Below are 13783 nucleotides of genomic sequence, written 5' to 3' on the forward strand. Positions count from 1 at the left end.
ATTTATTTATTTTAAATATTCGGGGTATTCGTGTTTTGCATACCCTGATTCACTGCAAAAAAAAAAAAAAAACTTAAAAGATCTATTTTCGTAGATCAGTGTTGTCTTGTATTCCAGTAAAATATCTAATAATTCTTTAAACTAGATAAATTAATTTGTTTTTAGAGAATATAGCTTGAATTATGTTTATTTCTTGCTTTAAGCAAAAACCTCATTCAATTTTGTTAGATTTATGCTTAAAACAAGAAAGAGCTATTTGCCATTTGTGTAAGAAAAATAAACTTAATTTGATATATACCAGAAAACAAGACTTGAAAACAAGATTTATTTTTTTATTATTTAAGAAAATTATTATTTTGCAGTGTTCAAATAGTAAAGAAATTCATATAGAAACCTCTGCGTAAGCACCATTTACAACATACAGATATATCAACACCTGTACTATTGTAAACCTGGCTCATAGAGGTGTATGTCTTTGAATGCATCAAGGGTCTGGGGTTCAGTATTGTCGGAGGGCAGGATTCAGCTCGGGGGAGGATGGGTATATTTGTCAAGACCATTTTCCCCAATGGAGCAGCTGCAGCTGACGGGAGGCTCAAAGAAGGTAGACACACTCCTGATCATGATACAGTAGCTCTAATGCACTTGAAACAATTGGTCATCAAAGCAGTTGGACCTCAAAATGGCATGAGAATAATTAGTTGTGTTTTCATATTCTCTGCATTTTATCATGTGCTTTTCACTGTTGAATATCTATCCATTGTCCCTTCTCTTTTTTCCTCAGTGAACATTTTGTCATCATTTAATTCCTAACCGTTCCAACACAGTATTATTTTCCTTCTACCACAAAAGAGGAGATCTTGGCAGAATGGCCGTGCAACTCTATTTCATACAATGAAAGTGAATAATAATTTTAAATGCCAAGCTCCAAAAAGGAACAGATAATCTTCCGCACCTCCATCGTGCTTAAATGTCAATTGTGGTCACGTTTTCAATGTGTCACGATTGGTAACATGTGAGAACCAATGCCATTTGGCGGCAATGATATCTACAGTATACAGTACTGAAGCAAATTTTTGAATGAACCGAACTGGGTAAACTGTTCCTCTAACTCTTAACTCTTGCTTCTTCATTCTGTCTCTTTCAGGTGATGAGATATTGGAGGTGAATGGAGAATCTCTCCAAGGCCTCACGCACCAGCAGGCCATTCAGACCTTCAAGGTAAACTGCTCAGTCATCCTCAGACAAAACTGCAACGGTGCATGAAACCACAGAAAGGAATTAATCCCTGCCTTTATCCAGATCACTGAACTCAATTCCATGCCCTTGAATTATTTTCTCAGCAACAGTTTGTAAAGAAAGGAATTCCTAGAAATGTGTAACCTGTTGCTTTCAATGAGATTGATTCTAATTGATTTTCTTTGGTCCATCAGTAGCTTTACTGTACAGTAAACATTTACAGTGAGGGTCCAAAAGTCTGAGACCACATTAAAAATCTGGAGTTCAAAATCAAATTCGGTATAAAAAAGTTTAAGGATTTTGAGACATTTAAAACCAATTATTTGTTTTATTTTTTTATTTTTTTGCAACAGCTGGCTTCTTTGGTTGTTTGTCCCATCCAGCATCTAATGAATGACTTCTCCATTTTAGCAACTGAAGAAGGGAGTAGTTACCCTAACTGTGCGGACCCGTCTGAGAAGCCCCAGTCTTACCCCTTGTCCCACTCCTACGCTGCTCAGTAGATCCAGCTCACCAAACTCAAACGCCAGTGGTGGGACACCAGTCCCTTCTAGCTTTGAAGATGGGGACTCTCGCAAGGGGCCGGGTCCCAAAGACCGCATTATCATGGAGGTGACATTAAACAAAGGTACAATCGTGTGTCTCTATTACAAACAAATACAATGATTTGATGAGATCTGTTTATAAATTTAATAAAAGCATGTTGAGCACACTCATCTGCTCCAGTGTTTGAACCTGGCACCATTGGGTTTCTAACCCTGGTCTTGGAACACTTCTGTATCACCATAGTAAAAGTTCTGCTAATTCACTTTATATACTGTACGTGCTTAGCGTAAAATTTGCAAAGTTGGCCAAAATAGTCTTGAAAAGACCCATAGGCCCATGTTAATTTCTCCATCAGCTTCAAAGTTATGGCAACTCTCCTTGGCATGTGAAACTGGCTTCAGCAATCAGCAAAATATTTTTTATTCCAAGTAATTTTCAGCTGTTTAGACTCACACCTGTGCATGAGAATTAATGTGTGGTTAAGTCATGGGCTTATTATATGTTCTGCCAAAATAAAAACTGTTATTCTTGGATTGTTCTGCTAAGTAGACCCTTCAAAAGATATTCTCATTATTTGTGTTCCTTTAACATATTCAATTCAGGGACAATGCATATTTCTTTGACATTATTTTTTATTAATTTGAATAATTGTAATACTTTGAATTATATTATTACAATGTCTGAAATACTTTGAATTATATAATTACAATGTCTGAAATACCTTTACTTTTATATCAGGATATAATATGAAATGAGACTCTTGCTTGTAGTGAACTAAACCTTTTGGAATGCTGTGTTTGTGTGTGTATCAGAGCCAGGTGTGGGGCTGGGTATTGGTGCCTGCTGTCTAACACTAGAGAATAGCGCTCCTGGAATCTACATCCACAGCTTGGCACCAGGATCTGTTGCAAAAATGGATGGCAGACTCAGGTAGGTTTTTGGTCAAATAGTGGTCAGATTATAGCTCCACCAAGTTCCGCATTTCTCATGTGAGAAAACTGAAATTTAGGTCCAAAATCCCACTCCTTATAGTGGTTATTAAACATCAAATATGCTCTGATTGGCTGTGATTGTGTCACGTCATGCAGTATTTTGGCTTTCAGTGTACACAGTCAAATGAAACCGTTCGATTATGGTGTTACTCTCCTTCATGGCTATTGCAGTGAAGTGATTCATAATGCAAACAGTATGTTGCCATATATAAAAGATACATATTTTAGAGTGAATGGTGTTGGTTTCTCTGACTTAGCAGACATGGGCCCCTTTGATCTTTGATCTTAAATTCTTCACTTAAAGTTAATTAAGGAAGGGAGAGGTAGGAGTAAAACCCCACTAGGGAAAACAGTCGCATAGATCTTTATTTTCCCAATAGAGCCCACAATTTGTGTGTGTTTGTACAAGTGTTGCCAATTCCCTTTCATGCGTATAACATCCTAAAAACCTAATTCTGACTTGTTTGTATATTTGTTGTGATTTAATAGTGTATGAGGTGTATGTGCTTCTGCCTTTTAAGATGTAACTCGCAGACTTGTTTTTGACTAAATAAGAATGTGCAATAAGAGCCAGAAAACCATGAATGTGGTCTTTATGTCTAGAGATAGAATGAGGTCCTGAATGTTGGATCTAGTCATGAAAGTGGTTGCAGCTGTCTGAAGGGAAAGATAAGACTACATACACTTTCAGACATTTTTTTTTTTTTTATATATATATACACAAATGCTATTGGTTTTTTACACTTGAAATAAACTTTAGGTAATCTTTATGTTATACCGTGGGGTCCAACTATCTGAGACCACATTGAAAATCTGGGATTCAAAATCAAATTTAAACAAGTTTTAGGATTTTGAAAAGAAAAAGAAATCTTGGTTATGATGTAAAATGAAAAGTTGTCAAAGTCAAAAGTTCAGATTTTCTTGCATTCATTGAAGCACACATAGGAAAATGTGACACCGGCAAAAGCTGTAATGATCCTGAATGTGTCGGAAAAACCAGCAAGGAGACTGTCTGAGCATTTTGTTAATTTATAGAGAGAAATGCAAATTAGGGTCGTGCCGACAGACGATGATCTCGGGGATCGACGATGGTCAGAGTGATCACCAATAGCTGATGCCTTTGGCAGTGTCAAAATGATATTTGCTCATTTTCCCATGTATTCAATTCTTCTTCTTCTTCTTCTTATTATCTAATTAATATTACAAATAATTTGCCAGTAGACACACAGACACGCGCTTGAAGAAACACACTTTATTATATTATTAAGAACAGAAAAGCCATCTATGCGCATGTATGACACACTGTTTGTACGGAGGTGTGCAGTCTCGTGGAACACATGCATGTAAAAGGTTCTCACTCTTTGTTTCTGTCTTCGGATTTATTTTTTTTTTTCAAGAACGGTATCGTCTATGAGTGCTGTAAATGACCTCAAACATCTCAGCTCAGGAGGTGTTTTGAGTTCAATTCGCTTTATTTCCACAGAGCAGTTTATTGTGACCAACTCTGCAGCCTATAGCATACATCTGTGATTAAAACATAAAATAATACAAAAACACATTCACCTCGAACCATGATTTATATTTCAGTGGTTATTATCATCATTATAATTATTATTTTTACATTTATAATTGTTTATATGTCTTCATTTGTGTAAGTAATTTTCCACCATGATGTTAAGACGGATTCTTGCCTGACGATAAATGGAAAGGTGTATATATATATATATATATATATATATATATATATATATATATATATATATATTATTCTTTTATCACTTAATTATTTTAATTGCTTTTTCGTTTCGTTTGGAGTGCAATTTGAATTTAGAAATTTATTTGATTTAAGTTTTTTGTTTTTTAAATAAATTAATTTAATTTTCAATGCAAAATCACTAAAGCAAGAATATTCACCGATCCCTTAGCCCAGGGGTTGCCGATGTAATTGGATATTGCAATATATATATATATATACACACTAAATTGCCAAAAGTATTCGCTCATCTGCCTTTAGACGCATATGAACTTAAGTGACATCCCATTCTTAATCCATAGGGTTTAATATGACGTCAGCCCACCCTTTGCAGCTATAACAGCTTCAACTCTTCTGGGAAGGCTTTCCACAAGGTTTGGGAGTGTGTTTATGGGAATTTTTGACCATTCTTCCAGAAGCGCATTTGTGAGGTCAGACACTGATGTTGGACGAGAAGGCCTGGCTGGCAGTCTTCGTTCTAATTCATCCCAAAGGTGCTCTATTGGGTTGAGGTCAGGACTCTGTGCAGGCCAGTCAAGTTCTTCCACACCAAACTCACTCATCCATGTCTTTATGGACCTTGCTTTGTGCACTGGTGCGCAGTCATGTTGGAACAGGAAGGGGCCATCCCCAAACTGTTCCCACAAAATTGGGAGCATGGAATTGTCCAAAATCTCTTGGTATGCTGAAGCATTCAGAGTTCCTTTCACTGGAACTAAGGGGCCAAGCCCAGCTCCTGAAAAACAACCCCACACCATAATCCCCCTCCACCAAACTTCACAGTTGGCACAATGCAGTCAGACAAGTACCGTTCTCCTGGCAACTGCCAAACCCAGACTCGTCCATCAGATTGCCAGATGGAGAAGCGTGATTCGTCACTCCAGAGAACGCGTCTCCACTGCTCTAGAGTCCAGTGGCGGCGTGCTTTACACCACTGCATCCGACGCTTTGCATTGCACTTGGTGATGTATGGCTTGGATGCAGCTGCTCGGCCATGGAAACCCATTCCATGAAGCTCTCTACGCACTGTTCTTGAGCTAATCTGAAGGCCACATGAACTTTGGAGGTCTGTAGCAATTGACTCTGCAGAAAGCTGGCGACCTCTGCGCACTATGCGCCTCAGCATCCGCTGACCGCACTCTGTCATTTTACGTGGCCTACCACTTCGTGGCTGAGTTGCTGTCATTCCCAATTGCTTCCACTTTGTTATAATACCACTGACAGTTGACTGTGGAATATTTAGTAGCGAGGAAATTTCACGACTGGACTTGTTGCACAGGTGGCATCCTATCACAGTACCACGCTGGAATTCACTGAGCTCCTGAGAGCGGCCCATTCTTTCACAAATGTTTGTAGAAGCAGTCTGCATGCCTAGGTGCTTCATTTTATACACCTGTGGCCATGGAAGTGATTGGAACACCTGAATTCAATTATTTGGATGGGTGAGCGAATACTTTTGGCAATATAGTGTATATATATATATATATATTAGTGAAGGAGGGAACAAAACGAATTTATTCACACGCATGATGTATTTTCCCGGATACTGGTAGAGAATGCACAGATGAAGTAGGTTCTTTGTCAGAGAGATGTTGACAACTGTTGTAAAACCATCTTTCAAAAAGTTGAACAACACACTTTAATTGCATTTATGTGCATTTTAATTGCACATATATATATATTTTTTTTTCCAGTTTCATTTGAATTTTTAGTTAAAATAAATAAAAATAAAGTTCTAAGTTTGAAATTAAGGTGTCTTGCTTTATTGTGTAAGCTTAACCCTAACCCTGCGTAATGAAAATGATCCCATAGTACCACCTAGCATCCATCCAGCACTAATACCTGTGTTCGTTTTTTTTTTTTCTGCGACCAACCGACCAATCAAAACTTGGTCGACCAAGACTCTTCTCATCGACTAACCTTTGGTCGACTATCAGGGGGCAGCCCTAATGCACAGGCACCGAGAATTGTGAGAAACATTGAGTAAGGCTGAAATTCTCTCCCAGAAGTCTGACGGATGTTCTTCTCTGGAAGGGCGCATGGGACAGGTTGATAGCTGATGTCCAGCTGCTCCACAGTAGAGGCAGAGACCAAGCTGATAGCATCTTTTATGTTCTTCCTGGGACAATGGGGCATGTCCTAGCTGCATAGGTTCCTCTTGAGTTATAAATTGATTATCAGGGTTAGGTGGACTTTGAGATTGATACTGGACAATTCACTGAAAGACTGAGGCTCAATGTGTGGCGTTCCTTTCATCTTTCCCGTATCCTGTTATCCAGGCGTATATGGAGAGGTCAATGAGGGACTCGAGGTCGTTCACCCATTCTCTGGAGGCCAGTTCATCCTTGAGGGTCAGACAAGCCATGGTGATAGGCTGAGATGAGTGTATCAGTGTTCCACTGGCTCTCTGTGGCAAGGGTTCGAAAACTCTAACCCTAACCCTGACGAAGCTTGAGTTGGTTAGTTGCTTCCCGACCACTGACTGAATGGTTAAAGACCTTCTGCATTTCTTTAGTGAAAAGCTGATAGTTGGAGCACAAGGTCCCTTGTTGTTCCCAGATCGCTGTGGCCCAGGCCAGAGCTTTACCGGTGAGGAGAGTGGTAATGGCTGCAATGCTGGAATGGTCAGTGGGATATGTGGTGGGTTGCAATTCGAATGAAAGGGAACACTGGGTTAAGAATCCCCAACACTCAGCTGTTTTGCCATCAAATCAAGGGGGCGCTGGTAGGTGTGGTGCAACAAGGGCACTGGAGGGGATCTGGAATGATCATATACGTTAGCAGCTGCTGCTGTGGGTGGTTGGGCTGGGGAATTGGGGCTGGTCATAGGCTGTAGGATTTCCAGTATTTGAGTTAGCAACAGTTCATGTTGGGCTAAAGTTTCCTCTTGGCTATTCAGAAGTGTGGCATGTCTTCCTGCTGTGGCTCTTTGATTAAGCAATGCTGCATGTAGATGTTCAAGCCCACTAGCAATAGGATCTCTTGGTTCAATCAGATGCTTTGTTGGATCCTCATCCATGGTGAAGTATTCTGTAATGAAGCAAGCAGAGGCCCAAGTGCAAAGCCAGAAACTTTACTTAAGAATTAAGGTTAGTAACAAGGACAAATCCAAAATCGTAGTCAGAAAACAGGTAATGGCAGAACAAGATAGCAGAAAAAGTACAGGCTCAGTAAGGTGCATGCACTCAATACTTCACAAAGCTACAACTGAAAACAAAGTCTTTTATAATGATACTAATGGGCAACTGTGATGAGCCACATGTGGTGTCAGTAGGCTGGGGATGGAGAACTTTGATTGGCTGATTGTGAGACTGGTGTCACAATTCTGAAATCATGCTGGAATATACTAAATAAAGCTAATAATTTCTGAAATGCAAAGTTTTATCAAATTCTTGATAATAAAGACTAATGAGTGTGTGTGTGTGTGTGTGTGTGTTTGTGTTTTAGTCGAGGAGACCAGCTCTTAGAGGTGGATTCTGTGAGCCTGAGACATGCAGCCCTGAGTGAAGCATACGCCATTCTGAGTGAATGTGGACCCGGCCCAGTCAGCCTCATCATTAGCCGACATCCTAAACCCAAAGTAAGAGCCAAACTTTGTATGATCTCAATTTAACTCTGTTCTAACTCTTGAAAAAATTATATACAAACTGTCTCATTAAGTACTAAATTTGGGAAGCTACTGAGTTTGGGAACCCTGCTGAAAAAAAGCTTAAACCAGCATAAGCTGGTTTCCTGGTCTTAGCTGGTTATGCTGGTCTTAGATGGTTTGTGTTTTAGTCATAGTTTTAGTCTTCTGACAAAAATGTCCCTTAAATTTAGTCAAGATTTCGCCATATTCATTAATTTAAGTCAGTTTTAAAATGACATAATTTTAGTCAATGATAATATCATATTTTAGTTAATGATAATGTGCAAAATGACAAAAACATTTGTCAAACTGTTATAGACCAAAGGTTTTTATTTTTATTATCCCCTTTTCTCCCAATTTGGAATGCCCAATTCCCACTACTTAGTAGCTCCTCGTGTTGGCACGGTTACTCATCTCAATCCGGATGGCGGAGGACAAGTCTCTCCACTTCTGAGACAGTCAATCTGTGAATCTTATCACGTGACTCGTTGTGCATGACACCGTGGAGACTCTGCATGTGGAGGCTCATGCTACCCTCCATGCACAACTAACCATGCGCCCCACTGAGAGCAAGAACCACTAATCGTGACCACGAGGAGGTTATCCCATGTGACTCTACCCTCCCTAGCAACCGGGCCAATTTGATCGCTTAGGAGACCTGGCTAGAGTCACTCAGCACACCCTGGATTCGAACTCGCGACTCCAGGGGTGGTAGTCAGCGTCAATACTCGCAGAGCTACCCAGGCCCCTAGACCAAAATTTAATTCAATATTCAAACATTTAGAATTTGTTTTAAACATTTACTCATTTAAACATATATACAACATTAAAGATACAACAAAATACTACTTGTGAAAACCAGAGCTCTGAAATAATTGCATAAAAATAAAAAATAAAGGTATTAGCTACTTTTCAAGTTATTATATTTTGAAATCATGTTTTTTTGGGCAAACATTATTAACTCAGTGCAAGTTACGCATTCTGACCAGCACATAACTTGGTTCAAGATCAACTGCTGATTTGCTTCATTGTCTGTGCAGATTACATATACAGTAAATAAATCGCATGTGTTTGACTATGGTAATTAGTTTGTTTGTATAGTGGTTTATTTTGCTGGTGTTCAGCGCTTTTGTGTTCATGCAGCTCAAGCAGAGAAATTTCCAACACACTGGATTCGGTGATTCAATTGTTTCTCCTGTTTGTGCACTGTTAATATCTTGCAGTATGTTTTTTCTCATCAACGTTTTCCTCAACATTATTTGTTATCATCATAAGCGTCTTTTTCGTTTTGTCTTTGTTTTGTTAACAAACATTTGATAAGATTATCACTGATTAAGATGATCTCCCAGCCTGGCAAAGCTGATCTTCAGCTAAAGTTCAGTTTATAATTAAATAAGCCCCAAACATCTGTGTGGTAATTTGGTCACACTCCCATCAGTGTTGTTTTTCAGTCATCTCCTCAGTAACTCACTTGTAATCTCAGTCCTCTCCCTCTGCCATATATCAAGTGGAAATCAAAAGCACCATCCACCTGCTAAAGTTTTAATTTGCCCCACCATGAATCACTGAAGCTCGCCAAAAAGTAAACAACATTCCTCCCCCGTCTCCCTGTTCACTCCATCTGGTAAATGATAGTTAATGCTCATATGGCATGAGAGCGGCAGTGTTAGAACTAGCTTAGCACTTACCATGTGACACTAGGTCAAAAATCTTTCTCACAGGGGTTATTAATTTCTTAAAATTATGTTTATGATGTCAGGTGGGGGGGGGGCGTTTTTGGGTGGTTTATGACAAAAAAATTTTAGGTTACAAACTGGTAATTACAAGGGTATTATGCTATAAATGTGGTTTATGAGGACATTTCTAGTGTCGCCATAAGTCAAATCGCTTAAAAAAAAAAACATACTAAACAATGTTTTTTGAAAATGTAAAAATGCAGAAAGTTTTTTGTTAGGGGATAGAATCTATAGTTTGTACAGTATAAAAATCATTATGTCCATGGAGAGTCCTCATAAGGGTAGCCGCACCAACATGTGTGTGTGTGTGTGTGTACTATGTGTGCAGATGGGTCTTTATGATTGATTGTCATAGATGGACTGTAATTTTGTTTTTGAAAACCAGGGCATTCATTAGAAATTTCATCAGTTCTGTTGAATTTGCATTGAGAAAGACACTTGCATTGAAGTCAACAAAAAAAGTCACCGAAAATGTATCTTGCACAACCTGATTGGTTTCCTGATCGAGACAAGAGCTTTTATGCCAGAGTTCTAAAAGATAACAATAGATCTGCCTTTAGCAACATCCTTAGTGTACACAACACAGCGCAACATCTGAAGCGTTCACAGCCAGTCACTGTCACAATAGCAGTAATGCTCTCCATTATGTAAATGTTATCCATATTTAATGTGAAATGCCAGAAACAGAAGCAATAACAACAAAATAAATGTTTTCTTCATTGAATGGGTTAAGTGTGGTGTCTATTTTTCAAAGGTTTCCACTGATAAGAAAAAGAACCTGCATTGAATATGACAAAGATTACAAGAGTATGTCCATTTGAACATAAAATTTATAACCAATGTAAAGCTGACTCTATTCTGCTTAACAAACTGTGCCACCTGGTGGTCAATACTGACATTTCCAAAATATGACATTTTCCTACACAGCAGGCATTTTACAGTAAAAGTTTTGCTCTTGCTGTTACTGTGTGATATTTGATCAAGGCATAAGCTGCTGGCTGGAGCTGTGAGATAACACACAGGTGTTTTTCCAAGCTCTATGGTATTCAAGTGTTTTATATCTTATATCCTCATTGCCTCTTTCACCTGCAGGTGTCTGAACAAGAGATGGATGAAGTGATCGCTCGCTCCACACACAGAGATAGCCATTCTTCCCATACACTGGGTAAGATGCCCTTTCTACTCTAACTAAAGCCTTTATGGTATCTACAGTATCAGAAATGTAAAAGCTGGATGGTATTTAACTTTAGTTTATGGTTTTCTGTTTAGTTCAAAGCTCTGAAAAGCTGTTTTGGCTTTGATTTCTAAAGTGTTGGACAACATATTAACAAATGATTACCAAATATTTGTAGTTAAAATCTGACTATCATTTGTGGTCTCCTGATTGCCTTGAGAAACACAACAAATTATTATTTTTTGAACATCAGTAAGGATTACTACAAGGCTTTTTCGAAATTGAATCTAGGCCATGTTTTGTTTGATGTCTGTTCTATGATTTTAAAGACTGCCATTTTCCTTTGTGCTCTCTTGCACAGGCCTGCCATCCAAGAGTCCATCTCCCACTGTTAAGGTCAAGCAGGGTGGTGAGGGTAACCCAGCTCTTAGCTGGACCATGAAGAGATTCCTGGAGCCAGCTAGCAGGGTAAACTTGCAACTCAAACTTCAGTGCACAGGGGAAATCAGTTATTCAGCCGTAACAGATTTGCATTAAATTTGAGTTATGAAACTTTACGACATTAATTTGCATATCACACTTTTGCATCAGAAAGAGGCTTTTAAATTAAATATTTAAACATCACCCTTTAACCTGATTTCACTGAGTTGCCAATGTGACTTTCTCTGTTTATGTGTCCCTTCAGCAAGGCTCGCTGAGTTCAGAAGCAGAGCTTTCTCAGTATTTCTCAGTTCACAATGTGCCCAGTCAGTCTTCCCTCTCCGAGACCATGCCAATGGGATCCAGTGATGATGACATGCTGCACAGCAGCAGGAGCTGTAATACTTCCATGGAGGAATCAGCTGCACCTCAGCCACATGGTAGCACCACTAAATCTCAAGTGCCATGCTGATTTTTCCTGTGTATAAAAAAGATAAATCACAATATGTCAGTGTTTGGCTAAAGCCAAGGTTTTGTTCACACTGTGCATAAATCTGATTTGTTTTGTCAAATCTTTAGGACTGACTGTCCCCACTGTCATTTTGCAAGTGATGAAATCAGATCTGTTTGTTTAGTTTGACAGTGTAGTCAATATCTGGTATACAGTGGTTGCTATAGTAATGACTATACATAGTAAGAGAGTAGTTGTCGCTGTGGAAAGAAAAAATGAAAAATTGTCATGACATCTCACCATGGTGCTGAACTCATGAGGCACATCAAATAACATAAGTGTCAGAGCATTAATGCTCTAAATGAGTGAAATTAGACAGCTGTAGACAATCAGTCCCTCCAGGATTTTGTGATTCCAAGAATTAATGCAAATTCAGCCACTCTCCGCATAATTTGTGGTAACTTGCAATTTTGTATTATTTCCGAACTTTTTCTTTAAAAAAAAAAAAGTGAATCTGAGGTAATCAGATCGCTTTTCTCTATGTTTGACAGCAGCAAAACAAATGCTTGAAACGCTTCACGCAGTCAAAACATATCCAACTGCACAGCTGCCATTCTGTCATCTCCACATAGGGTTACACAACTGTCCCATAGTAGCCGGGACATCCCATATTTTGGCTGAAATAACGATGTCTAACGGGAATCCTAGTCCTGTATTGTAGAGCCTAAATGCTTGGAGGGGGATCCAATTGCGTTCACTATCAAATTCAAAATTATACCTAATCTAAACTTTCAGGGGACCACAAACGGCGCGCATACATCACATCTAGCATTTCTTCACGCGCTCTTCAAGAGCTGCTCTGAGTGCGGTGGGCAGTGCAGGTCGATGAGTGCTCACATTATGCACTTTTGTATCAGAAAATAAGAAAACGTAGAGTTCATGTCATATATTAAAATAAGTCATATAAGTCATATAAATAAGTCATGTCATATATTAAAATAAGTCAAATGTGATTAAAATTTTAAGTGCTCAAAAATTGCACTTGTCCTAAATTATCACAGTTAGATCAAATGATTGCTATCTGTTGATGTAATAAGCACAACAGGTCCAATTAATATATCTATGTTTTTAGTTTACAGTTTTAACGTAGGTCTACTGTTTTAACCAAAGTTTACTTGCATTGTTTGAGGCTGAAATTTTAAATATAATTTTTTTTTTGGGGATCTTCCATTAAGGATCTTCCATTGAACTCGTATTAGCCATATCATGGGCTTCACCTCTTAAATGTATGGGATTTTTGTGTATTTATTTTTTACTTGCTAACTGTATAATAGTAAATACATATACAGTTACTATGCATAATAATATTTACAGGTAACACAAAATAAACCAGCTGAAAATCGCATCACAATTTTTGACAAAAGCCGCATTTTGGGCTTCAATAATAAAGAAAAAGTGCAGCGGAATCCTGGGGGGACTGGACTGTACTGCACATTGTGTAAAATGTTATAGTCACGCCACGTCCCAGATGATGAAAAAAAAAAATACTTCAGATCTGGTCCGACCGTTCTGACTGAAATGCATTTCCAAAAATCTTATTTTGATCAGATTTCAAATTACATATTGATGTGGTTTGGATAGGGGTTGTAAAAAAAAAAAAAATAATTAAAATAAAAAAAACCCCACAACACTTTTTTTCTTTTCCCCCCTTCAGATTCATGTTTTTTTTTTTTTTTCTATAAACAGCTAAACGGATGCGAGTCGAGTACACCAAAAGAAATTTATTTTTATTGCCTGTTTTAAAAAGGTCTGTAATTGATTTTCCTTAATTACTAGAGCTATAT

The 13783-nt window shown here is 38.4% G+C and overlaps 1 protein-coding gene across 3 annotated transcripts in view; it reads left to right on the forward strand.

Moving 5' to 3' along the window:
- The window catches only part of pdzd2 (PDZ domain containing 2), a 107232-nt gene that overhangs the window by 78937 nt on the left and 14512 nt on the right, over positions 1-13783 (forward strand). For all 3 annotated transcript variants that reach the window (XM_051682266.1, XM_051682270.1, XM_051682267.1), the window contains 8 exons: positions 490-604; positions 1148-1221; positions 1651-1867; positions 2598-2715; positions 7978-8110; positions 10987-11059; positions 11430-11536; positions 11754-11928. In XM_051682266.1, coding sequence (XP_051538226.1) covers positions 490-604; positions 1148-1221; positions 1651-1867; positions 2598-2715; positions 7978-8110; positions 10987-11059; positions 11430-11536; positions 11754-11928 — 1012 coding nt within the window. The remainder of the gene's footprint in view (positions 1-489; positions 605-1147; positions 1222-1650; positions 1868-2597; positions 2716-7977; positions 8111-10986; positions 11060-11429; positions 11537-11753; positions 11929-13783) is intronic.

This window comes from Myxocyprinus asiaticus, chromosome 4 (assembly GCF_019703515.2).
Source record: "Myxocyprinus asiaticus isolate MX2 ecotype Aquarium Trade chromosome 4, UBuf_Myxa_2, whole genome shotgun sequence".
NCBI classification, from domain to species: domain Eukaryota; kingdom Metazoa; phylum Chordata; class Actinopteri; order Cypriniformes; family Catostomidae; genus Myxocyprinus; species Myxocyprinus asiaticus.